The sequence below is a fragment of the Epinephelus lanceolatus genome, chromosome 22 (genome assembly GCF_041903045.1).
Source record: "Epinephelus lanceolatus isolate andai-2023 chromosome 22, ASM4190304v1, whole genome shotgun sequence".
Taxonomy (NCBI): Eukaryota; Metazoa; Chordata; class Actinopteri; order Perciformes; family Serranidae; genus Epinephelus; species Epinephelus lanceolatus.
Genome location: NC_135755.1, coordinates 3,092,281 through 3,119,926, shown reverse-complemented (window position 1 = coordinate 3,119,926; position 27,646 = coordinate 3,092,281). Strand labels below are relative to the sequence as shown.

General features: G+C 40.5%; 2 protein-coding genes across 2 annotated transcripts; both read right to left on the bottom strand.

Annotated features, from left to right (window-relative positions):
- Positions 1 to 96: 96 nt before the first annotated feature.
- On the bottom strand, positions 97 to 13,793 carry LOC144459721 (uncharacterized). Its single transcript, XM_078164255.1, has 2 exons — positions 13,488 to 13,793; positions 97 to 2,539 (listed from the first exon to the last, which is right to left on the bottom strand). Exons 1-2 carry the CDS (start codon positions 13,578 to 13,580, stop codon positions 827 to 829), a joined length of 1,806 nt encoding a protein of 601 aa, XP_078020381.1. The 5' UTR covers positions 13,581 to 13,793; the 3' UTR covers positions 97 to 826.
- A 3,457-nt stretch (positions 13,794 to 17,250) lies between these two features.
- Positions 17,251 to 26,868, bottom strand: LOC144459724 (uncharacterized). Its single transcript, XM_078164281.1, has 2 exons — positions 26,455 to 26,868; positions 17,251 to 23,980 (listed from the first exon to the last, which is right to left on the bottom strand). The coding sequence occupies exons 1-2, from the start codon at positions 26,545 to 26,547 to the stop codon at positions 22,772 to 22,774; spliced, it is 1,302 nt and encodes a 433-aa protein (XP_078020407.1). The 5' UTR covers positions 26,548 to 26,868; the 3' UTR covers positions 17,251 to 22,771.
- Positions 26,869 to 27,646: the final 778 nt, after the last annotated feature.

Genomic DNA, 27,646 nt, shown 5'->3' with positions numbered 1-27,646 from the left:
AGTTGCATGATTGATTTTGAAAATTTTGTGGTCAGTGTACAGAAATTGCTCAACTTCAGCAAACACTGAAATGAAGAGACTCGGAGAACCACGGAGAAAAGTTACAGCCAGTGGGATTACTTTAATTGCAAAGTACAACTCAACAATACAGGTCGTAGAAAACAGCGGACACAGCCCCGCTCATGCAACTTCCAAAAACCTTTATACTATCTGAGTGAGTGAGCATCTGTTCGTTTGTGTGCGTGTGTGCAGATGTGCCTGGGTCTGGGACCTAACCGTTCTGCCAAGTTTGATTTCCTGGAAATGATCGTACAAGAATTACTCAATTTCTCAAAAACAACTCCTAAAAGGAGTCCTTCCCAGTAACTCCAAAGTACAACAACTCGACAGTATTCAAAAACAACTTCTTAAAAGGAGTCCTTCCTATTGCGAAATCTGACATCTGGTCAACTGTTTCTATGACCTTTTGAAACTGACATTATTTTCACATTTGATATAGAACAATACATTATCTGCCTCTACATCAGCTCTCACACATGGGAGTCCTACAGGGAGGAATCTGGTGGTCCAACATAAGGTTACAGTTGAAATAAAAAACATAAAAATAATCAAAGACAAAAGTAAGATATCAACACAGCTATCAGGGCATGGGGAGGAAGCAGTAGGAAGATGTTTGCCTGGCCCTGAAAATGTCCAAAACAATGCAGAGTAAACACATTTGTGGGCTTTAATGTCACTACCAACATTGGTCACATCAGGACGGGTTCTCTCTGGTGTGAACACGGTGGATTTTTAGGTCAAACCTTTCGATAAAAGCTTTCTCACACTAGTCACAGCTGTACGGGTTCTCTCCTGCATGCCGGCATTGGTGGGTTCTCAATTGACTGCACTGGGCAAACAATCTTCCACATTGGTCACACCAGTACGGCTTCTCTCCTGTGTGAATACGTTGGTGGCTTATTAATGTCCATCTGTGTGCAAAGGCTTTGCCACATTGATCACAGCTGTACGGTTTCTCTCCTGTGTGAATACGTTGGTGGCTTTTTAAGACCCCTGACTGTGTAAAGGCTTTGCCACATTGATCACAGCTGTACAGTTTCTCTCCTGTGTGAATACGTTGGTGGGTTTTTAAGGTCCATGGCGTTGCAAAGGCTTTACCACACTGATCACAGCTGTATGGTTTCTCTCCTGTGTGGATACGTTGGTGGGATTTTAAGGCCCCTGACTGTGCAAACGATTTGCCACATAGATCACACCTGTACAGTTTCTCTCCTGTGTGACTGCGTTGATGGGGTTTCAAGTTACCTAACTGTGTGAAAGTTTTGCCACATTGATCACAGCTGTACAGTTTCTCTCCTGTGTGACTGCGTTGATGGGGTTTCAAGTTACCTAACTGTGTGAAAGTTTTGCCACATTGATCACAGCTGTACCGTTTCTCTCCTGTGTGACTGCGTTGATGGGCTTTCAAGTTACCTAACTGTGTGAAAGCTTTGCCACATTGATCACAGCTGTATGGTTTCTCTCCTGTGTGACTGCGTTGATGGGTTTTCAAGCTACCTAACTGTGTGAAAGCTTTGCCACATTGATCACAACTGTACGGTTTCTCTCCTGTGTGACTGCGTTGATGGGTTTTCAAGCTACCTGACTGTGTGAAAGCTTTGCCACATTGTTCACAGCTGTATGGTTTCTCTCCTGTGTGACTGCGTTGATGGGTTTTCAAGCTATCTAACTGTGTGAAAGCTTTGCCACATTGTTCACACCAGTACGGTTTTTCTCCTGTGTGACTGCGTTGATGGGTTTTCAAGTGATTTGACTGCGTGAAAGCTTTGCCACATTGATCACAGCTGTATAGTTTTTCTCCTGTGTGACTGCGTTCATGGGTTTTCAAGCTACCCAACTGTGTGAAAGCTTTGCCACATTGATCACAGCTGTATGGTTTCTCTCCTGTGTGACTGCGTTCATGGGTTTTCAAGCTACCTAACTGTGTGAAAGCTTTGCCACATTGATCACAGCTGTACGGTTTCTCTCCTGTGTGACGCCGTTGATGGGTTTTCAAGTTACCTAACTGTATGAAAGCTTTGCCGCATTGATCACAGCTGTACGGTTTCTCTCCTGCGTGAATTCTTTGGTGAGTTTCAAGGGACGTGCGTTGCGAAAAAGTTTTCCCACATTGGTCACAGCAGTGCCACTTCTCTGCAGTGTGAACACAGTGGTGACGTTTTAAGTTACGTAGGGTGGTGAAAGCTTTCTCACATTGATCACAGCTAAACAGTTTCTCTGCTGTGTCAATGTCTTGTTTTTTTGAGGTCTCTGACTCTGTGAAATCCTTCCCACTTTGGAAAAAACTGGACAGTTCCCCTTCAATGTGAATGCGTTGATGGGCTTTGAGGGCACTGCAGCGCAAAAATGTTTTCTCACATTGGTCACAGCTGTATGGTTTCTCTCCAGTTTGAACTCTTTGATGAATTTTTGAAGATCCAGATGTTGTGAAGGATTTGTCACGGTGGTGACATATAAGTTCCTCTCTTCCTCTCTGTTCCTATAGCAACAAACAGAAAAAGAGTTAATGAGTTGTCACGGTGCAGCCAGCCAACTAAAACCATAAATAACATTTAAAGCATGTCTGCCAAACATAACCCACAATGTGTGACTAATGCATTACCACCAACAAATGTTATGATAAATAACTTACAGAATAGTTTTTATTTAGGTTTTGACTTTTTGGTAGGAATTGATGCCAATACTACTTATCAATGCGACTCTCACTGATACTTCTCTCCATAATTTAGTGGTTTAGTGGTTTTGGGTTGGACCTGAGATTCTTGACTTGTGCTCATGTCTCCCCCATGACTTTACAGGCTAACCGCCACACCAAAGTCTTTTCTCATTTTCTTTAAATATTTATCAGTTACTTTTCATAACCAACATAAACCATTTGTCATAAATCAGACCAGACTGCTTTCATTGACTTAACAATGGCAGCATCTACAAACCCGACACAGTGGGTGGCGCTACATGTACCTTTAAACTTGCTTTGCGAGCTGCCAATAAACACAGAGAAGAAGAACAACAACTGCAGCACGCTGTCTAGAGGGTAAAACACGTCGCAGTGTGGATGTCTTTCACAGTTTCAGAGGAAGACAACAGGATTACACCGAGGGTCTGATGTCTGACCACCCGACAACCCCCAGATCAACAAACTCTCTGGCACCGGTGAACAGGTTATACATATATATATAGGCTGGTGTATGATGGGACGTTGAGAGATGTAAGGCAGCAGATGTAAGGCGGAGCTGCTGATGTTGATGTTCATCAGCTGTCAGTGTTTGTCTGTTAGTAGAGACTCCACTCTGCAGTGTAGTTTATACAGAGAATTACACAGTAACACTGGGCTTCATCATCACCATCATCATCATCATCATCATCATCCTCTGTCTTAACATTAATGTTACATTTAATACTGATTAAAATGTGTCAAATGAAGTCAGGTTGATTTGGTTCGGTCAGAGCTGTGGAATATTAAATCAGCCTTTCTGACCCTCAGGTGAACATTAACTACAATAGGCTCGTGACAAACTGTCAAAAAGGGCTGTAGTTTTTGAGATACCCCATACCGGAGGTAGAACAAAACCTAACAATGTTTTTCCTCATCTCTAAGGTCTCACATATATGAAATGGATTCTTAGGTTTAAATATTTTACTGCAAACATTGTTAAATTGATACATATTGTTATACACCCTAAACCTAAAAAAGAACCAAAAATAGCCTGTGCTGAATCCAGCAGTACTAAATATGTGAATATAACATGCATAGTCAGTGTGTTATATCACTAAATGTATGAAGTGTTCCAAATGAAGGAAAGTGAAACATTGACATAATCAAGTCTCCAAAGCCCATTATCAATGGTGAGAAGAATGTTGACCAATTCAGTGTTACTACAAACTAAGTAAGTCACTTGAGGTTACTGCTGCCTATATGTATGATGCATTTCATAAATGGTAGGTTCATATGACACCTTTTAATATATAGTTCCTATGGAAACAAAGATTGAAATTGAAAGGAGACAAGAAGGCGACAAGGATACAGGATTGTAGTTTGGCCTTGATGATCCTTTTAATAAAACTATAAACAAAACTCTCTGAGGAGGAATGACCCCTCTCCTCACGCTAAACTCTATCTCTTTGGCTGGTGTTTTTCATGGGCTGTGTAGTCATCACTGTCACTCATCCACATTATCTTCAGTGACAAAGTGGGTCATATTTGGGCAGTCTGGGAAAGAGCAAGAACAAAACTCAGTGCATGTCAAGCCCACTGAAAGACACTGGCATTTGCTTGTGCCATTGTACTTTCCATCTTTATAATACAGGTGGGTGATGTCTCTAACTTCCTTAGGTGCTGGTGCCTTCTGGAACACGATAGGTTCAACTGACCCATCTTCTCTGAGCCTCCATCCTCTACCAGCTAGGTTCCAGAGATGAGGCTTGGCCAGGTGGCTGTGATGCCACACTGCTGTTTGGTATAAGGCTCTTAACACATGTTGCTGGAAGGCATCTTCTGTTGGGGGTAGATTTGCTGCCGATGAATCTGTGGTAAATGCTCGTTTGTACCTCAGCTCATCGAGGTTGGTGCAAGGATGGCAGGTGGCTTTGAAAATGGTAAGGAGGTCAAGAGGGTTAGCAAGTCAGGTGCTGACTGCTTGACAGATCTTTACAGTGACCAGGAAGAGGCTGACACAAGACTGGTGTTACATGCAATACACCTTGCAGAGTCACATTCCCGTCTCATTGTCAAATGTGATGATACAGATGTACTGGTTTTGCTTGTGTATTATTCAAGCAAAGGGATGTTTGAATCCTTACAAGTGTCCATGCACTCTGGACATGGCTGAAAGGAAAGATTTGTCCCAGTTTGTTTACGCTCTTTACGCACAAAACACGTACCGAAATGGAACCGAAACCGTGGCCCAAAAACCGAGGTACGGACCGTACCGTGGGTTACCTGTACCGGTGCACCCCGAACTATTACCCAGTCCCAATCCCAAAAAAAGAAATACAAAAGGAGATTTGATGATCAAGATGAACGACTCAAACTCTTTGAACGTCGGATGGAAGGCAATACTCAAGCCATAAAAGAAAATAAAGATGAAATCGGTAAAATGAAAGAAGAAATAATGTGCCTGAAAAAGGAAAACATCTCCTTGAGACAGGCGTGTTTGGAGCATGTCAGATACAAAAGAAGATGGGACCTCAGGCTAATAGGTCTTCCTGAAAAAGAAGAAGAAAACACAAGAGAGGTGGTGATTGGAATCCTTACCCGGGTGAATCCACGGCCAATGGATAAACTTGGTGAGACAGTGGACACAGTACATCGCTTGGGAAAGAAGAATGACGCCACTACCAACAAAATGCCCAGACCAATAATCATACAGTTTGCAATGCCAACTATTCAAGATGAGATATGGAAAAATCAAGAGAGGCGAGAGTCTGCACAGAGATGAACATTCAGTTCAAGGAGGACTTTTCAAAGGAGGATCGTGAAGCTCCGGCTAAGCTGTGGCCCAAGGTGCAAGAAGCCAGAAGAAATGGGAAAAGAGCCTTTCTCAAAGAAGGCTAAGCACTCATTGAGGGACACAGAATTGATCCATAACTGATATTTTCAGCAAGGTAATATTCAAGCACTTTGTCAAAATATACATGGTTTCATTACAAGTATATTTGATGAGAATTTAAACTGATAATACTTCATAAGACAAAATTTAAAGCCCAATAAGTTGGTATGGTTATGTTCTAAGGGCAACATATTTCATTCCTGCATTATAAGCAAGTTAAAGACATATTGAAAACAGATACATTATAGATTATGTCTATTTCTTTTTTATCTTTGAATGTTAGGGGGTTAAAAACAGTGTTAAGTGAAAAGCAATCTTTTTATTTTGCAAGGAACAAAAATCAAAATGTGTTTTCTTACAAGAGACTCATTCTGTTATGACTGACGAAAAGTTTTGGAAAGGTCAGTGGGGCGATTCTGCCTCTTTTTTTGCACATGGAACTTCTCATTCAGCTGGAGTAATGGTATTATTTAACAGGTTTCCAGGCATGATAACTGACAATCAAACAGATACATAACGTCATTGGTTAATGGTAGTAGTAGAGATAAATGACAAACGTTACATTTTAGTGTGTATTTATGGTTAGAATAATAAAGCTGTGGACAGGGACATGTTTGCAGAGCTAGGTAAACTTGTGAATGATGGAAAATAACCTACACTTCAGATCAAGTGATAATGGGTGGAGACTTCAACATAGTTGAAATGTGATTTGGAGATTTCAAAACTGCCTATTAAATTGTCAGATTTCCATAAACAGGTACTGCATTACTGGAAAATGATATAGACCCATAATTTCACACCACATGGCTCCACCTTGTGGAATAATAGAACCATTACAATTAGTAAGAAAACCTTGTTTAAAAAAGAATGGTATGAGAAAAAAGTGTTATATGTTGTTGACTTGATGGATGAACATGGCCATTTTATTCAATGTGATTCATTTGTAGAAAAGTTTCATTTAAAATGCTCCGTCAGAGAGTTCAGTCCAATTTGTAAAGCCATTCCGCTTCCTTTGAAACACATGACACAAAGCACTCTTACATATTCACATGTGGTTATTAAGTTGCCTTTTGGTAAATTTAATAAACCAACTTGGGTGGCAGTACCAGAAACACAGACGTTTCGGCAGAAAGTTTCCAACTTAGGTGGCAGTACCAGAAACACAGACGTTTCGACAGAAAGTCTTCTTCAGTGTGAAGAAGACACACTGCAGAAGACTTTCTGTCGAAACTTATGTGTTTCTGGTACTGCCACCTAAGTTGGAAACTTTCTGCCGAAACGTCTGTGTTTCTGGTACTGCCACCCAAGTTGGTTTATTAAATTTACCAAAAGGACATTTGTAAGTGCTGGCATTTTTCCCTTTTTTGCTGTTTCTGGCTGTGCACCTGCCGAGGGGATTATTTTGAGAGTGCTTGCTTCTTTCCTACGTTATTAAGTTACCTGAAATAAAGATTGGTGAAGTGTATGTTGGTGATAAGAAATGTAATAACAAAGTCATTGCTAATGTTTTGAAATGCAAATTGTTTTCTGATTTTCAAAAGTAAGAATAATCCATGACGGGATGGTCAAGCTCCGTCATATCTTAGAGAGCTCATAGTGCCATATTATCCCACCAGAACACTGCGCTCTGAGAACGCAGGGTTACTCGTGGTCCCTAAAGTCTCCAAAAGTAGATCAGGAGCCAGAGCCTTCAGCTATCAGGCTCCTCTCCTGTGGAATCATCTTCCTGTTACGGTCCGGGAGGCAGACACCGTCTCCACATTTAAGACTAGACTTAAGACTTTCCTCTTTGATAAAGCTTATAGTTAGGGCTGGCTCAGGCTTGTCTTGTACTGTGCCAACCCTAACTCAGCTTCTTCTCCGGAGCCTTTGTGCTCCACTGTCTCTCGGATTAACTCATATCGCAGCGGTGCCTGGACAGCGTGACGTGTGTGGTTGTGCTGCTGCCGTGGTCCTGCCAGATGCCTCCTGCTGCTGCTGCCATCATTAGTCATTAGTCATACTTCCACTGTTATTATACACATATGATTATTGTCACATATGTATACTATCAGATATTAATATATACTTTCAACATATTGTACCACAGTAGCCAGAATTATAATACTATTACTTTCATTAATGTTGTTGTAAGCTACTGTCATTACCGTCTGTCCTGCATCTCTCTCTCTCTCTCTCTGTCCGTCTCTGTCTCATTGTGTCACATGGATTACTGTTAATTTATCATGTTGATCTGTTCTGTACAACATCTATTTCACGTCTGTCCGTCCTGGAAGAGGGATCCCTCCTCAGTTGCTCTTCCTGAGGTTTTTACTGTTTCTTTTCCCCGTCAAAGGGTTTTTTTGGGGAGTTTTTCCTGATCAGCTGTGAGGGTCCAAAGGACAGAGGGATGTCGTATGCTGTAAAGCCCTGTGAGGCAAATTGTGATTTGTGATATTGGGCTTTATAAATAAATTTATATATATATATATATATATATATATATATATATGTAAAAATATAAATATGTCGTTTTCATGATCTGAATCTGTGAAATGATTCAAGATGTCAGATGAATGTAATGCAGTAAAACGTACAGTATTACTTCTGAAATGTAGTGGAATAAAAGTACACGGGAGCATAAAATAGAAATACTCGAGTAAATTAAAAGTACCTCGACGCTGTACTTAAGTAGCTTCAGTACTTCAGCAAATGTATGACTTTAGTTTCCACCACTGTCCATTAGGTCCATTAGTCAACTAGTCGCCCGCATGTTTATGATATTAATGTAATTATTAAATTATATATTTTGGTCACTTAGTCGCAGAAAAAAACAACAACAAACAAACAAACATGAAACTCTGTTAGGAGCTGCGCCTTATCAAAATAAATCCAAACCGGTTTGCTAAGTTTTAAACAGTGTTATTTTGGCAGTTATTTTGAGAGCGCACTGTGTCTTTTAAAATTGTTGCTGTTGCATGTTTTCAAACATGTCAACAAAAACAGCTAGCCTATCAAGAAAGTTTTTAGCCTTTTAAGAAAACACTCTAAAACTTAAATTTAACTTCAGGGGACATACAAGTTCACCGTAGCCTACTTTTTGCTGGTTAATCTGTGAATCGCCTTTAACGGGACTTTAATGTGAAAGGACAGACACAGGAAGTGTCCACGCTCAGCAGTCAGACAGGAGTCAGGTTCATTTCCCGGGCCGGTACCTGCGGTTATTCCACAGGCTAGTTAATAACATGTCGGGCAGGAAATCCAAAGTGTGGGATCATTTTGAGAAGGTGAAGGACGAACCCAAGGTGATATGTAAACTCATCTTCACTGGTCGACTACAAACATGACGTATCATCTGAAACATGGAAGTAGCTACATGCCCATTAGCCCACAGCGTCATTAATAGTGATGTCATGAGAACTGATGCTCATGATACCTTTTGATACCACGATGAAAAAAACCCAGCGATACTCAGTGTTTGAAAAACCGGAAGAACCGATACCAGCGTAAGAATCAGTGCTATGATTCTTCTGGAACTGATGGGGACAGTATACGCCATATAGCGTTACAGTCCATGCCTACATTCAGAGTGAGGGGGTGACGAGGAAGAGGAGAGAACGGCTGCCTGCTAAAGCCCACATTCAGAACCAGTCACGGCTGCACTTTAGGCCAGAGAATAGATCTGTTAGTAATATATGCAGTTTAAAACACCATTTTGTCTGTTTATTAATTGATTTGAACTCGTTCCGAGTTGCTTCTGAACCGTCCATGCGGAGCCTTGCCTGGACTCCTGACATCTCCCTCTCTCCCCCAGCCCCTCCCCTGGGAGAGAGTCCGGTGGTCTCCTATGAGCCCAGCCTTCAAGACGGGCAACACTCTGTTAAATGTCATTCAGTTCATCAGAAATATCCCAATTAAAATCAGTAGCCTAATAAGCAGATATGTTCCATGTTATTTTGTTTAATTTCAACAACACAGAGAACAGCTTCATGCTGCATGTGAGCTAACGGTCAATGTTTTTACAACAAAAAATAGGTAAAGATGAAAAGAGAAAAAGAACAAATATAAGTAATATCAATCTGTTGATAGAAATGTTATTTTATATGCAAACATTTTAATAAAGTATTTCTTGTACATGGGGGCAGCTTTACTAAAAACTACAGTATATTTTTAACATCACAATTAACAAGTCATGTGGAAAGCAGGCGAAACAACACACACTAAACAGGGAACCAGAGTGCCCCCCTACAGAGGCTGAGCCCCCAGTGTCCTCAGATCCTGGACACGCCCCTGTTAGAGTCTGTAAATTATTAGGTTCGTTCGAGATGAGCCAGGCCTGTGCAGATCATAGGTGCAGATTCGATCACCGGCGATCGTCGCACAATGCATGCCGGTTAGTTTTGTGTCCGACTTCATCTCGACTTGCTCTGATGTATTACAAAAGTGGACGGCGATAAAACCGTGAGAGCCAGTTTTTAGAGCCAGGCGCTGCAGTTGCTCTCCACCGACTGCACCGCCTGGCTCTCAGCTGATCTAACAGCTGATTGGTTCAGATGTTGACTCAACAATATGACGTTTTAGATAAACTACTCATTTTTGTTGAATTTTAGAGATTAAGATTGTATTTGTCTGATCTGAAGGTTTATTCTGTGACAGAAAACATGTTGTGTGACTGACGGTGAAGGTTAGTTGTCAGAGACTAAATAGACCTACATTCATCATAAACTACACAGAGTCTACTGTATATTAACACTAGGGATGGGTCACAATTTTCGAATAGTCGTTTTATTCTGAAAAATCGATTTTTTAATGCGACTATTACTATTCGCCGTCTTATTTCCCCCCTTTATTTGACATGCAATTCAGCTCCTAACCGCAAGAGGGCAGTCTAGGATTACTACAGCGGTGTGAGATGGGCTACCAGCTAGTTTGATGCTCTTCTACAAACAGGAGAAACACGCAGAGACTACTAGAGTCATCAAAAAGTTCTGTGTGGAACAACTTCGACAAAATAAACGAAAATGAGGTGCAGTGCAAACTCTGTGAGGCAAAGCTTGCGTATCACATGTCTACAACAAGTATGCACAGTCATTTGAGAGCAAGGCACGCAGGAGGCAGCGAGGGACCGTACGGCCAGGGTCCACCGAGCCCGTCAGTGGCGCGACACGTCTGCAGCATGAGTCCCGTAGCAGCTCGCCCCCCTGTTAATCAATTACAGCGACTCCACCAGCAACAGGAGCAGCGTGACAACCCCCGTCTGTCGCGTGACAACTTTCTATTTTATGCGGCTCTTCTATTTTTGTCGCTTTATTATTCGAAAAATCGTCAAGTAGCCTAGTTGCCATGATTTTCGGATAGTGTTTTTGCTTGTGCTGCCCATCCCTAATTATCACTGGACTTTTTTAATTATTGGAGTATTTAGCAACACAGACACTTGTGGCCAGTGAGGATTCTTAAAATAACAGATGTGAAGCCCTGACTGTATCTGACTGATCTTTAATGAAAGCTGTTGTCTAGTATTTTTTTTTGCTTTGAAAATATGAACCTTATTGTTGAACACAGTGGGTCTCATTCATGAAACGTGAGCAGACGGAATTTGTGCGTAAACTGTTCGCAGACGGAAATTTACGTGCATGTCTGCATTCATCAATATTTTAGTAGCTCCGATCTTTTCGTAGCTACTAACAAAATCTACTCCTGCTCCTGACCACTCGTAGTGCTTGTGTAAATTTAGTAAAGCATATAAATATTGCTCTTCACTATTGGAAATTACAATTTTAATTCGTGTTGCACTCTGTTATGTACACAATACACAGATGCCTTTGAACAAGACAAAATATTAAAACTATAACACATTTAGTTACATTAGTTGGCAATTAGCAGGTTTAAGATCCAGATTAGGTTCATGATTGTGAATTATCTATGTAAATCGACTCAATAGATTACACATTCTTTCTACATGTTGAATGATGATAATAAAAATATCTGTGAGGACAGCCGGATCACAGCCTCTTCAGCCTCGGTGCCTGGGTTCAGCAGGAGCAGCAGGTAAAAGAATTATTTGAGACAATACGTGTTTTTTTTGTTTTTGTTTTTGTTGTTGTGGCTTTTTGATCATTTGAATGAATAAATCTGATTTGAAAAATGTTTAATTTACGTTGTATTAAACAGAGCTTTAGGCTATTAAGATTCAAATAATTTGAAGATGATGCATACAAACTGCTGCAGGCTATATGTTATCGCATCATTTGTTAAAATAAATGTTAAATAGCTCTACATTCCGACAGCCATCACTGATTTAGAGTTTATCCATTACGCACAAAACATCTCTGGCTTCCTGTTCCCACTTCATTCAAAACCCCACAAATGAATCTTCTGTTTGTTTGGTGACCGCTACGCTATCAGTGATGGTTTTCAGAATGTATTATGATACAACACCTTACCGTCTGGGTTTGATGTTGACTCCAGTGGAGGCATGTTGCTGTCTCCGTCAGAAATAATTCCTGACAGAGAGGTCTCCCCAGTTATGCCAGCGATGTGCTCGTGTGCAGCAGATAGTTGTGACTGTGAGCCTCCTCCTCCTGTGGCTGCTGTATTTTTTGTGTGTGTGCTTATGCGTTTCTTTGCCTCCAGTTTCATATCAAATCACCTCTGACATGTTTCTTTGTACCACGGAGACAACATTAACAGCATCTGTTACCTCCCTCCAGGCCTTCACTTTGCCTGTCCCTGTCACACCACTACTAACTGAAGACAATAAAATGTTTTCTCTTAAGTCCACTTCACCCAAAATTATTTCCATCTCCGCTTCGGAAAAATTCTTTTTTCTTTCTCTCTCTTTCTTTGTTTGCGCCATGACTGACAGGTCGACTGGATGCACCTGCACCTCCTTATATGGTGGCCATTGGCTATTCATGGGCGGGGATTTATGCTGATTGCTGATTACCGGGAGCGCGCTGTCACTTTACGATGGATTGGCATTCATGATCATACACACGTGTTTACGATCAAATCTGAGTTGCCCGCAGCGTTCCTGAATCCAGAGTAGGTTTTTAGTAGAGTAGGCTTTTATGTGCAAATCTACACACAGATTTACTCACTTTTCATGAATGAGACACAGTGTATTCAGCCTGTGTAGCTGAGGGGACGGGTCAAACTGACATGATGCTGATTTACAGGAGAATTCATGTCAAATGGAGGATAAACCATGAACATAAACTACAGATCACCTGTAAAGCATTGTAATAAATTAATCTATCATAATTAAAACAACTGGAGACTGAAAACAAACTGATATATGAGTCTGATCACTTTTTTAATGAACTGACATCATTCCAGACAGGATGTTAGTGTGTCTGTGACTTCCTGTACGGACTGAAGGCTGCTGGAAACTGTCCGACTTCACCGCGGCTTTTTGTCACCGCCTCCTGCTGCAGCTCTGCTCTCGTCTATTCTCCAGGCGAGGCGCAGTTCATCTCCAACGAGCTTAAGAACTGACGTTGTTCGTTCTGCAAGCTCTCGCGAGATCACGAAATGCGCCGCGCGGGAAAATCTCCATGAAGAAACCACACAGAGCCGTCAGTGTTATGTGTACAAAACATGAGCTGATAACAGCTCCACTATAACTGGACACCCAGAGACAACAACCTGTCCTTCATCACCACCTGTCTCTGTCCGTCAAACCGGAAGTCCACTGTCCCTGAATCCCAGCAGACAGAACAACCCGGAGCACTGACCGCAGACTGGAAACCAGTACAGGAGGAGAACAAAATGGCCGCCACGAGGCTCAGAGTGAACCAGAGAATGAGCGGATGATCCACGGAGCCTCGAGACTCTTCCTCGTGTCTTTAGTGTGGCTGCTGTCAAGCCCTTTTTATCCATGACGTCATCAACACTCACCTCAACATCGCTGCTATCAGAGGACGAGCCTGCTGCTTGTCTTCTCCGGACCTTGTTGCTCCGGTGCTCCGGGTTCTGCTTGTCCTCCTCCATTCCGCTCCTCTGCTGCTCCTCCTGCTCCTCCTGCTCCTGGGCTGCGTCAAGTAGTATGGATTGTAGTAGAGCAAATTAGTATGTCCGAACCGTAGTAGGGAGGAGCAGTATGCTACCACCCCTACTAAACACGCCTACATTGTAGTATGATCGCAGAGCATACTGCGGGGCTACTACTTACCCAAAATGCACCGCGGGCTTCTTCTTCGTCTTCTTCTTCATTGTAGACGTTACACGGCATGTTACCGCCCTCATCAGTCTCCTATTTAAATGCAACGTGCTCGCTGCCAGGCAAGATTCAAAACACACACACACACATATATATATATATATGAGAGAAGACCACAAAAAAATGACTGTGTTGATACGACACTTAGCTCCAGAGAAAAAAACAGCAGAAATCAGGAGTGTGATTAAACAGAGACTGAAGGAAAGGTGGGGAAGCACTGGGAGGAAGAGAGGAAAGGACGGTGGTTTAGAATTGGCTTGATTTCTTTAACAAACATGGGATGAAGGCGATGAGCAATGAAAGAAGAAATTACCCAAAAATAGCAAGAAATTAGAAAAAAAGAGAAAATTAAAAACAAGAAAAAACAAAACAAGAAAATGAGCTGGAAGGAGTGCTTATAAATTATAATCTTTGTGTAACATAATTTTAAAATGTAATTATAATTATAGTTATCCCCAGGCTTATACCTTTTTTTTAATTCTTTAAAAATAATTTTCCATGTTTATTTATTTAAAAACAAATTGCAATATGTGGGACATTTTTCACCAAGTTGCTCATTGCTCATTTTCCTGTTTCTTTTTTTTACTCCAGGTTTTAATATTGCCAAACTTAATCATCATTTGTTTTAACAGTACTAGTATTTATTATTATCATTACTTATTTTATTATTGTCATTTGTTGTTGTCTTTTGAATGTCAGACGAATGTGAATGTCCAATATCAAACTAACTTAATACCGGCATAAAACAGACCGCTTTGTTCATAATCATAATAGCAGAAATACATTTTTGACCAATGAAAACTGTGTGTGTTGATAATTGGATATTTGTGCAACTTAAATCTTTAGCTTGTTGCATATATATATATATGTATATATTTATATATATATATATATATATATATATATATATATATATATATATATATACAGTACAGGCCAAAAGTTTGGACACACCTTCTCATTCAATGCGTTTTCTTTATTTTCATGACTATTTACATTGTAGATTCTCACTGAAGGCATCAAAACTATGAATGAACACATGTGGAGTTATGTACTTAACAAAAAAAGGTGAAATAACTGAAAACATGTTTTATATTCTAGTTTCTTCAAAATAGCCACCCTTTGCTCTGATTACTGCTTTGCACACTCTTGGCATTCTCTCCATGAGCTTCAAGAGGTAGTCACCTGAAATGGTTTTCCAACAGTCTTGAAGGAGTTCCCAGAGGTGTTTAGCACTTGTTGGCCCCTTTGCCTTCACTCTGCGGTCCAGCTCACCCCAAACCATCTCGATTGGGTTCAGGTCCGGTGACTGTGGAGGCCAGGTCATCTGCCGCAGCACTCCATCACTCTCCTTCTTGGTCAAATAGCCCTTACACAGCCTGGAGGTGTGTTTGGGGTCATTGTCCTGTTGAAAAATAAATGATCGTCCAACTAAACGCAAACCGGATGGGATGGCATGTCGCTGCAGGATGCTGTGGTAGCCATGCTGGTTCAGTGTGCCTTCAATTTTGAATAAATCCCCAACAGTGTCACCAGCAAAACACCCCCACACCATCACACCTCCTCCTCCATGCTTCACAGTGGGAACCAGGCATGTGGAATCCATCCGTTCACCTTTTCTGCGTCTCACAAAGACACGGCGGTTGGAACCAAAGATCTCAAATTTGGACTCATCAGACCAAAGCACAGATTTCCACTGGTCTAATGTCCATTCCTTGTGTTTCTTGGCCCAAACAAATCTCTTCTACTTGTTGCCTCTCCTTAGCAGTGGTTTCCTAGCAGCTATTTGACCATGAAGGCCTGATTGGCGCAGTCTCCTCTTAACAGTTGTTCTAGAGATGGGTCTGCTGCTAGAACTCTGTGTGGCATTCATCTGGTCTCTGATCTGAGCTGCTGTTAACTTGCGATTTCTGAGGCTGGTGACTCGAATGAACTTATCCTCAGAAGCAGAGGTGACTCTTGGTCTTCCTTTCCTGGGTCGGTCCTCATGTGTGCCAGTTTGGTTGTAGCGCTTGATGGTTTTTGCGACTCCACTTGGGGACACATTTAAAGTTTCTGCAATTTTCCGGACTGACTGACCTTCATTTCTTAAAGTAATGATGGCCACTCGTTTTTCTTTAGTTAGCTGATTGGTTCTTGCCATAATATGAATTTTAACAGTTGTCCAATAGGGCTGTCGGCTGTGTATTAACCTGACTTCTGCACAACACAACTGATGGTCCCAACCCCATTGATAAAGCAAGAAATTCCACTAATTAACCCTGATAAGGCACACCTGTGAAGTGGAAACCATTTCAGGTGACTACCTCTTGAAGCTCATGGAGAGAATGCCAAGAGTGTGCAAAGCAGTAATCAGAGCAAAGGGTGGCTATTTTGAAGAAACTAGAATATAAAACATGTTTTCAGTTATTTCACCTTTTTTTGTTAAGTACATAACTCCACATGTGTTCATTCATAGTTTTGATGCCTTCAGTGAGAATCTACAATGTAAATAGTCATGAAAATAAAGAAAACGCATTGAATGAGAAGGTGTGTCCAAACTTTTGGCCTGTACTGTATATATATATATATATATATATATATATATATATATGCAACAAGCTAAAGATTTAAGTTGCACAAATATCCAATTATCAACACACACAGTTTTCATTGGTCAAAAATGTATTTCTGCTATTATGATTATGAACAAAGCGGTCTGTTTTATGCCGGTATTAAGTTAGTTTGATATTGGGAAAATGAGCAATGAGCAACTTGGTGAAAAATGTCCCACATATTGCAATTTGTTTTTAAATAAATAAACATGGAAAATTATTTTTAAAGAATTAAAAAAAAGGTATAAGCCTGGGGATAACTATAATTATAATTACATTTTAAAATTATGTTACACAAAGATTATAATTTATAAGCACTCCTTCCAGCTCATTTTCTTGTTTTGTTTTGTTTTTTCTTGTTTTTAATTTTCTCTTTTTTTCTAATTTCTTGCTATTTTTGGGTAATTTCTTCTTTCATTGCTCATAGCCTTCATCCCATGTTTGTTAAAGAAATCAAGCCAATTCTAAACCACCTTCCTTTCCTCTCTTCCTCACAGTGCTTCCCCACCTTTCCTTCAGTCTCTGTTTAATCACACTCCTGATTTCTGTTGTTTTTTTCTCTGGAGCTAAGTATCGTATCAACACAGTCATTTTTTTGTGGTCTTCTCTGCTCCCTTATCTGCCATTTTGTGTCCTTTCATACCAACGTGCAGCAGTTACTGTTGCTATGGCCACAGAAAATAATAATAAAAACACTAACAGGATGTATGCAGGCGTTAGAGTGAAACCAAAGAATGAACACGCGATAGACGCTATAAAACTGTGGAGCTGATCCTGAGGAGCGTCTGAGCTTTAGTAGTGAGACTGTGACAGGAGCAAAGACCAACACCAGGAACTTTGATCCCACTGCAGAGTCTACAAACTATTTTTATTAAAGGCTGAACTCATCTGATGATATGGACATTACAATCCTCCACACACAAACAAACAGGCTTCAACTCAACTTCTGTCTCTGTACCTCCAACAAGAGTCAAAAAGAAGAAGAGCTCCGCCCTGCTGAACCTCCGTCTTTATACAGGTGGAGCTCAGGAAGAAAAACTCAGCTGTCTTCTACATGTGGACAAACACAGGACATATGCAAGACACTGGATAAGACATCAAATATGTTACAAATGATAACATACATCATATTAATCTGGTATTTAAGTTGTTGATGATGCTCAGAGCTCAGAAGACTTTGGTGTCCTGATGTCATCAACAGGAGCAAACAGTCTGAGCTGGAAACCTGAACATTGTGGAGGGGTTTTCATGTCCCTGTCATACTGGGAGCTGTGGTGTCCCAGCCGTTGCTCCTGGTCGGGTCTTGAGAGGCAAAGTGGTCCAAGAGGAGGGGCCAGACTAACAGTGAGTCAACAGACCCTGATGGATCAGACCTGGAGCACCTCGCCATGACAACACAAACAGAGCCCCCTTCTGGAGGCAGGCTAGAGAGGGAAGCTGCACACGGGACCAAAAATCAGTCAAGTCACTAAACATTTCATTCAGCATGTTGAGTCAGCGTCTGAGACTGCAGAGCCTGTCTGTGACAGAGGTCTCAGGCTGATGCAAATACTTTGATCACAGCCATGGTAAGAGGCATCAATATCAGTTTTCAAATGCTTATTTGGTCAATCAGCCTATATATATCTACATGGACTTGACTCATGGGGCTCTGTGGGGCACAGTCCCAAAGATCAACATGGAGTCACCATCCTGTGGGCTCACCAGTCGCAGAGATACGCTTCAGGGTCGGGTTCATTGTGAGCCGCAACATTGCCCCAGACAGTTGCATGATTGATTTTGAAAAGTTTGTGGTCAGCTCTCACACATGGGAGTCCTACAGGGAGGAATCTGGTGGTCCAACATAGGGTTACAGTTGAAATAAAAAACAGATAGAAATAATCAGTCAATCAATCAATCAATTTTATTAATAAAGCCCAATATCACAAATCACAATTTGCCTCACAGGGCTTTACAGCATACGACATCCCTCTGTCCTTATGACCCTCACAGCTGATCAGGAAAAACTCCTCAAAAAAAACCCTTAACGGGAAAAAAACGGTAGAAACCTCAGGAAGAGCAACTGAGGAGGGATCCCTCTTCCAGGACGGACAGACGTGCAATAGATGTCGTACAGAACAGATCAACATAATGAATTAACAGTAATCCGTATGACACAATGAGACAGAGAGAGACAGAGAGAGAGAGAGAGACAGACGGTAATGACAGTAGCTTACAACAACAATGAAAGTAATAGTATTATAATTATGATTCTGGCTATTGTGGTACAATATGTTGAAAGTATATATTAATATCTGATAGTATACATATGTGACACTAATCATATGTGTATAATAACAGTAGAAGTATGACTAATGATAACAGCAGCAGCAGGAGGCATCTGGCAGGACCACGGCAGCAGCACAACCACACACGTCACGCTGTCCAGGCACCGCTGTGATATGAGTTAATCTGAGAGACAGTGGAGCGCAAAGGCTCCAGAGAAGCCAAGTTTGTGACATGCGGTACGGCCGAGAGAGAGAGAGAGAGAGAGAGAGAGAGAGAGAGAGAGAGAGAGAAGGAGAGAAGGTGCCCGGTGTATTATAGGGGGTCCTCCGGCAGACTAGGCCTAAGTCAGCCTAACTAGGGGCTGGTACAGGGCAAGCCTGAGCCAGCCCTAACTATAAGCTTTATCAAAGAGGAAAGTCTTAAGTCTAGTCTTAAATGTGGAGACGGTGTCTGCCTCCCGGACCGTAACAGGAAGATGATTCCACAGGAGAGGAGCCTGATAGCTGAAGGCTCTGGCTCCTGATCTACTTTTGGAGACTTTAGGGACCACGAGTAACCCTGCGTTCTCAGAGCGCAGTGTTCTGGTGGGATAATATGGCACTATGAGCTCTCTAAGATATGATGGAGCTTGACCATTTAGAGCTTTATAAGTTAACAGTAGGATTTTAAATTCAATTCTGGATTTTACAGGGAGCCAGTGCAGAGAAGCTAAAACAGGAGAAATATGATCTCGTTTCTTAGTTCCTGTTAGTACACGTGCTGCTGCATTCTGAATTAGCTGGAGAGTTTTTAAGGACTTACTAGAGCTACCTGATAATAGAGAGTTACAGTAATCCAGCCTTGAGGTAACAAAAGCATGGACCAATTTTTCTGCATCTTTTCGGGTCAGGATAGGCCTAATTTTCGCAATATTACGCAGATGAAAAAATGCAGTCCGTGAGGTTTGTTTTAAATGAGAATTAAAAGACAAATCTTGATCAAATATTACTCCGAGGTTTCTTACGGTAGTGCTAGAGGCCAGAACAATGCCATCTAGAGAAACTATGTCATCAGATAAAGAGTCTCTGAGTTGTTTGGGGCCAAGAACAATAACTTCAGTTTTGTCTGAATTTAACATCAGGAAATTGGTGCTCATCCAGGTTTTTATGTCTTTAAGGCAATTTTGAAGTTTAGTTAATTGATTACTTTCTTCTGGCTTCATCGATAAATACAACTGTGTATCATCCGCATAACAATGGAAATTTATAGAGTGATTTCTTTTTTTTTTAAAGACTATTTTGTGGGCTTTTTGCCTTTAATGACAGGACAGAGTGTGAAATGGGGAGACAGAGAGAGAGTGGGGACTGACATGCAGCAAAGGACTGCGAGGCAGATTAGAACCTGCAGCCGCTGCAGCAAGGCAATGCCTCTGTACATGGGGCGCCGACACTATCCACTACGCTACCGATGCCCCTACAGAGTGATTTATAATGATGTTACCTAAAGGAAGCATATATAGAGTAAATAGGATTGGTCCGAGTACAGAACCTTGCAGAACTCCAAAACAAACTTTAGTACGTAAGGGGGTGTCGGTGGCTTAGTGGTAGAGCAGGTGCCCCATGTACAAGGCTGTTGCCACAGCGGCCCGGGTTCGACTCCAGCCTGTGGCCCTTTGCTGCATGTCACTCCCTCCCTCCCTCCTTCACGCTTGTCTGTCCTGTCAAATAAAGGCTAAAAATACCCCCAAAAATATCTTTTAAAAAAAAACAAAACTTTAGTATGTAAGGATGACTCATCATGAATGTAAACAAACTGAAAACGATCAGATAAATAAGATTTAAACCAGCTTAGTGCTGAACCTTTTAGGCCAATTAAGTGATCCAGTCTCTGTAGCAGAATTTGATGGTCAATAGTGTCAAACGCCGCACTAAGATCTAATAAAACAAGTACAGAGACGAGTCCTTTGTCTGAAGCAATCAGAAGGTCATTTGTAATTTTAACTAGTGCTGTCTCAGTGCTATGATGCACTCTAAATCCTGACTGAAATTCCTCAAATAAATTATTATCATGGAGAAAATCACACAGCTGGTCTGTGACTACTTTCTCAAGGTTCTTTGACATAAAGGGAAGATTAGATATTGGTCTATAGTTGGCTAACACCTCTGGATCCAGGGTGGGCTTTTTAGGAGAGGTTTAATTACAGCTACCTTAAAAGACTGTGGTACATAGCCTGTTAATAAGGATATATTGATCATATCTAATATATGAGTGTTAACTAAAGGAAAGACCTCCTTAAGTAGCCTAGTTGGCAGGGAGAAGCAATCTAAATATATATTAGGTCTTACAGCTGTGTTTGAGGTTAGATAGGTACTATCTGAGGACAGGAGGTCATGAATTTTGCCTCTAATAGTTAGAATTTTGTCATTAAAAAAGCTCATAAAATCATTACTGCTAAGGGCTAAAGGAATACAAGGCTCAATAGAGCTTTGACTCTCAGTCAGCCTGGCTACAGTGCTGAAAAGAAACCTGGGGTTGTTCTTATTGTCTTCTATTAATGCTGAGTAATAGTTTGCTCTGGCATTGCGGAGGCCCCTCTTATAAGTTTTGAGACTGTCTGTCCAGACTAAATGAGATTCTTCCAGTTTGGTTAATCGCCAATTCCTTTCAAATTTTCACGATATTTGTTTTAACTTACGGGTTTGAGAGTTATACCAAGGAGCGAACTTTCTTTGCTTTGTTAACTTCTTTTTAAGAGGAGTTACAGAGTAGAGTGTTGTTTGCAGCGAGCCTACGGCACTATCAACAAGATGATCAATTCAGAGAGTTTAAAGTCGGCATGGGAAACCTCTGTTACTGAAGGACATGGTATTAAATTTAACGATGGCGTAATCATTTCCTTAAATAATCAATGACAGAAGTAAGATATCAACACAGCTATCAGGGCATGGGGATGAAGCAGTAGGAAGATGTTTGCCTGGCCCTGAAAATATCCAAAACAATCAAGTCAAGTCAAAATTTATTATCGCCCAAAATCACAAGAAATGCCTCAATGGGCTGTATATAAAAACACATAAGCAAATTACAAATAACACAATAAATAAAATATATAAAAACAAGTGAATGGCTATGTAGAACAAAATAAACAAAAACAAGACAAAAAAAAAAAAACTTTTGAAGGAATCGACTGTGTGGGCTTCACGGATTTGAATGGGAAGGTGGTTCCAGAGGAGAGGGGCTCGGTATGAGAAGGCTCTACCACCTGCTGATGATTTATTAATTTTGGGGATGGATAGGAGACTGACATTATGGGATCGTGGAGGCCTGATTGATAAATGTGGAGTAAGTAGAGATGATAAGTAGGACGGTGCAAGTCCGTGTAATATTTTATAAGTTAAAAGTAGAATCTTGAAGTCCGATCTAGTGTGTACAGGGAGCCAGTGTAATGAAATGAGAACCAGCGTGACATGGTCAAATTTTCTGGTTCTGGTTAATATCCTGGCAGCAGTATTCTGAACGAGTTGTAGTTTCCTAATGGTTGAATTTGGTAAGCCGGAGAAAAATGTATTGCAATAATCTAATCGGGATAAGACAAAAGCGTGAACCAGTGTTTCTGCATCAGTCATGGAGAGAATGGGACGAATCCTGACAATATTGCGTAGGTGAAAATATGCTGTTTTTGTGATATTATTAATATGGTCTTCAAAGGAGAGATTTAGGACCGAATAAAATACCGAGATTTCTAACATGGGGGCTTTGTGAAATGATAGAACCAGCTAAGTTTAAGGTGAGATTGCAGAATTTGTTCCTGATGTGCTTTGGACCTAGGATTAACATTTCAGTTTTTTCAGTATTTAAGAGAAGAAAGTTTGACGACATCCATTGTTTGATTTCTTGTGTGCACTGTACTTGATGAATCACTTTATGAGAGGTGTCAGGCTTGATGAATATGTAGAGCTGAGTATCATCTGCGTAAAAGTGGGAACCTAAACAACAATGCAGGGTAAACACATTTATGGGCTTTAATGTCACTACCAACACTGGTCACATCAGGACGGGTTCTCTCTGGTGTGAACACGTTGGTGGATTTCTAAATCATCCCGATCAATAAAAGCTTTCTCACACTAGTCACAGCTGTACGGGTTCTCTCCTGCATGCCGGCATTGGTGGGTTCTCAATTGACTGCACCGGGCAAATAATCTTCCACATTGGTCACACCAATACGGCTTCTCTCCTGTGTGAATACGTTGGTGGTATATTAAGGCTCCTGCCACTGCAAAGGCTTTGCCACATTGATCACACCAGTACGGTTTCTCTCCTGTGTGAATACGTTGGTGGTTTTTTAAGGCTCCTGACAGTGAAAAGGCTTGACCACATTGATCACAGCTGTACGGTTTCTCTCCTGTGTGAATACGTTGGTGGCTTTTTAAGACCCCTGACTGTGCAAAGGTTTTGCCACATTGATCACAGCTGTACGGTTTCTCTCCTGTGTGAATACGTTGGTGTTTTTTTAAGTCCCATGACAGTGCAAAGGCTTTGCCACATAGACCACACCTGTATTGTTTCTCTCCTGCGTGAATACGTTTATGAGACATTAAGGTTCCCATTTGAGAAAACGTTTTCCCACACTGGTCGCACCCGTATGGCTTCTCTCCTGTGTGACTGCGTTGATGGGTTTTCAAGTTACTTGAGCATGTGAAAGCTTTGCCACATTGATCACAGCTGTACGGTTTCTCTCCTGTGTGACTGCGTTGATGGGTTTTCAAGTTACTTGAGCATGTGAAAGCTTTGCCACATTGATCACAGCTGTATGGTTTCTCTCCTGTGTGATTGCGCTGATGGGCTTTCAAGTGATATGACTGTGCAAAGGCTTTGCCACATTGATCACAGCTGTACGGTTTCTCTCCTGTGTGAATTCTTTGGTGGGTTTCAAGGGACGTGCATTGAGAAAACGTTTTCCCACATTGGTCACAGCAGTGCGACTTCTGTGCAGTGTGAACACGGTGGTGACTTTTTAAGCTACGTAGAGTGGTGAAAGCTTTCTCACATTGATCACAGCTAAACAGTTTCTCTGCTGTGTCAGTGTCTTGTTTTTTTGAGGTCTCTGACCCTGTGAAATCCTTCCCACTTTGGAAAAAACTGGACAGTTCCCCTTCAATGTGAATGCGTTGATGGGCTTTGAGGGCACTGCAGCGCAAAAATGCTTTCTCACATTGGTCACAGCTGTATGGTTTCTCTCCAGTTTGAACTCTTTGATGAATTTTTAAAGATCCAGATGTTGTGAAGGATTTGTCACGGTGGTGACGTATAAGTTCCTCTCTTCCTCTCTGTTCCTATAGCAACAAACAGAAAAAGAGTTCATGAGTTGTCAGGGTGCAGCGAGCCAACTAAAACCATAAATAACATTTAAAGCATATCTGCCAAACATAACCCACAATGTCTGACTAATGCATTACCACCAACAAATGTTATGATAAATAACTTACAGAATAGTTTTTATTTAGGTTTTGACTTTTTGATAGGAATTGATACCAATACTACTTATCAATGCGACTCTCACTGATACTTCTCTCCATAATTTAGTGGTTTAGTGGTTTTGGGTTGGACCTGAGATTCTTGACTTGTGCTCATGTCTCCCCCATGACTGTACAGGCTAACCGCCACACCAAAGTCTTTTCTCATTTTCTTTAAATATTTATCAGTTACTTTTTATAACCCACATAAACCATTTGTCATAAATCAGATCCACTGCACAGCACTTATTCACAAAGACAATGTGGCTCTTAAAGCTGGTCCCCCTGTTGCTCCCATTATTTCCTTCTTCCAAAACAGTGGTGAAGAACACCAGCAGTTAATGTCAGGAGTTGAGTTTCCATTTAAACAAAATTATTATGACTGCTGTGCCAAATTAATCCGAGCACACTAGGGCTGCCAAGGTATGAGATTTTCATAGTACAATAACCGTCTAAGAATATAATGCGTTTCAGGATATCACAGAATTTATATTATGATTAGTGTGAATGATCCTTTTTTGATCTATTTTATACTTCAGATTTATATTGTTTAGCATTTATTGGTGACAGAAAAGAATGAATTTCATTCTGCAAGGAAACGCGTGTCCTTACTGTGCATATGACAATAAACACTTTGAATCTTGAATCTATATGTTTTATGAAGACCCTATGTGTGTTCTTTTTTTATCTTTGAATGTTCGGGGGTTAAAAACAGTGTTAAGTGAAAAGCAATCTTTTTATTTTGCAAGGAACAAAAATCAAAATGTGTTTTCTTACAAGAGACTCATTCTGTTATGACTGACGAAAAGTTTTGGAAAGGTCAGTGGGGCGATTCTGCTTTTTTTGCACATGGAACTTCTCATTCAGCTGGAGTAATGGTATTATTTAACAGGTTTCCAGGCATGATAATTGACAATCAAACAGATACATAATGTCATTGGTTAATGGTAGTAGTAGAGATAAATGACAAACGTTACATTTTAGTGTGTATTTATGGTTAGAATAATAAAGCTGCGGACAGGGACATGTTTGCAGAACTAGGTAAACTTGTGAATGATGGAAAATAACCTACACTTCAGATCAAGTGATAATGGGTGGAGACTTCAACATAGTTGAAATGTGATTTGGAGATTTCAAAACTGCCTATTAAGTTGTCAGATTTCCATAAACAGGTACTGCATTACTGGAAAATGATATAGACCCATAATTTCACACCACATGGCTCCACCTTGTGGAATAATAGAACCATTACAATTAGTAAGAAAACCTTGTTTAAAAAAGAATGGTATGAGAAAAAAAGTGTTATATGTTGTTGACTTGATGGATGAACATGGCCATTTTATTCAATGTGATTCATTTGTAGAAAAGTTTCATTTAAAATGCTCCGTCAGAGAGTTCAGTCCAATTTGTAAAGCCATTCCGCTTCCTTTGAAACACATGACACAAAGCACTCTTACATATTCACATGTGGTTATTAAGTTGCCTGAAATAAAGATTGGTGAAGTGTATGTTGGTGAGAAGAAATGTAATAACAAAGTCATTGCTAATGTTTTGAAATGCAAATTGTTTTCTGATTTTCAAAGTAAGAATAATCCATAACGGGAACATTTTAATTAATAAATGTTTCCATTATCTTAAATGGCCAATTTCACCAAAAGTAAAAGACGTTCACTTTAGAATTGTAAACAATGTTTATCCAGCTGCTGAAACTTTACCACAAAGATTTCATTTTCAAGTAAATCCTTATGTGTATTTTGTTCAAGAGAACCCGAAACTATTGAGCATTTATTTTTATCATGGGTAAATATCATATACACCATTGCAAATGGAAAAACTGTAAAGCCTCCATATTTTGCTTTAAAAATGAACTGAAGAATTATTTATCGTCCATTAAGATATGATCTAAAAATAATCAGTCCCTTAAAGACCTGTATGAAGTCATGTTTAAGTCTCTTACATTTTCATTTCATCCTTGCTGCTGTTTATTTTCTTTACATCTCCAACGAGCCTATTGTTTCTTCTGCGAGCTCTCGCGAGAACACGCGACGCACTGCGCGGGAAAATACCCTGCAACACAGACCGTCTCAAGTGTTTCTTTACTCTGAGTGAGTTAAAGATGAAAACAGGAAACACGGAGACATAAAAACCTTTTTGCTTTGTTACATTTCCTTTCTCCAGATGTGATGTGGAACCAGAGAATGAGCGGATGATCCACGGAGCCTCGAGACTCTTCCTCGTGTCTTTAGTGTGGCTGCTGTCAAGCCCTTTTTATCCATGACGTCATCAACACTCACCTCAACATCGCTGCTATCAGAGGACGAGCCTGCTGCTTGTCTTCTCCGGACCTTGTTGCTCCGGTGCTCCGGGTTCTGCTTGTCCTCCTCCATTCCGCTCCTCTACTGCTCCTCCTGCTCCTGATCTCTAGTCGCTTCCTCTTCTTCTTCTTCTGCTCCTCCCTTTTCCTGCTGATTCTTCTTTGAGGTTTATTGGCGGTTGGCAAACAACGTCATGTGGCATTACCGCCACCTACTGGTGCGGAGTGTGGACTGAAATGTCAAATAATCCATTTTATAATAAGAAATACATTTGGGGAAAAAAACAACAACAAAAAACTCATGTCTTCTCAATCATAATAATTTCTTTTAGATAATAAATAGTAATCAGATTAATTCCCTGAGTTCTTCTGTAAAATATCTTTTCAGGTTTTGAATCAGTCGCTTTTTTTCATCTTCATATTTCTGACAGTACATAACAGGCTGTACTGTCTCTTCTTACCCACAGTGATCACATCTCTGTGTTATGTTTGCATATTTTGAACAGTAAATCCAGGTCTTGATATTATTATTTCTTCTCTCCTTCTTGTACGTCTCATTTCTCTGAATCCCCTTTGAATTCTGTCAACCCTTTAAAACCTGGAGTGACATCACAAAAATGTCCAAATATTGCAAATAAATAAATAAATACATGAATTAATTAATATAGAAATGTATTTTTAAAAAAGCATGGGGAAAACTATAATTATAATTATCATTATTCTTACATTTTAAAATTGTGTTACAGAATTATTATAATTCTTAATTTAATTTAATTATTTTTTATGAGCACTCCTTCCAGCTCATTTCCTTGTTTTGTTTTTTCTTAACAAATTTTCTTGTTTTTAATTTTCTCTTTTTTCTCATTCTTGCTATTTTTGGGGGGTAATTTCTTCTTTCATTGCTCATCGCCTTCATCCCATGTTTGTTAAAGAAATCAAGCCAATTCTAACCCACCGTCCTTTCCTCTCTTCCTCCCAGTGCTTCCCCACCTTTCCTTCAGTCTCTGTTTAATCACACTCCTGATTTCTGTTGTTTTTTTCTCTGGAGCTAAGTGTCGTATCAATACAGTTATTTTTTGTGGTCTTCTCTGCTCCCTTATCTGCCATTTTATGTCCTTTCATACCAACGTGCAGCAGTCATTTCATTTCATTTCTTTATTCACACATCAGTT

What these genes read in the sequence shown, in the direction of transcription:
- LOC144459721 (XM_078164255.1), bottom strand. Translation starts at nt 13,580, where the DNA reads ATGGAGGAGGACAAGCAGAACCCGGAGCACCGGAGCAACAAGGTCCGG. An exon ending in CTGATAGCAGCGATGTTGAG is followed by an intron (nt 2,540 to 13,487) that starts GTGAGTGTTGAT and finishes TTGTTGCTATAG; the next exon opens with GAACAGAGAGGAAGAGAGGA.
- LOC144459724 (XM_078164281.1), bottom strand. Translation starts at nt 26,547, where the DNA reads ATGGAGGAGGACAAGCAGAACCCGGAGCACCGGAGCAACAAGGTCCGG. An exon ending in CTGATAGCAGCGATGTTGAG is followed by an intron (nt 23,981 to 26,454) that starts GTGAGTGTTGAT and finishes TTGTTGCTATAG; the next exon opens with GAACAGAGAGGAAGAGAGGA.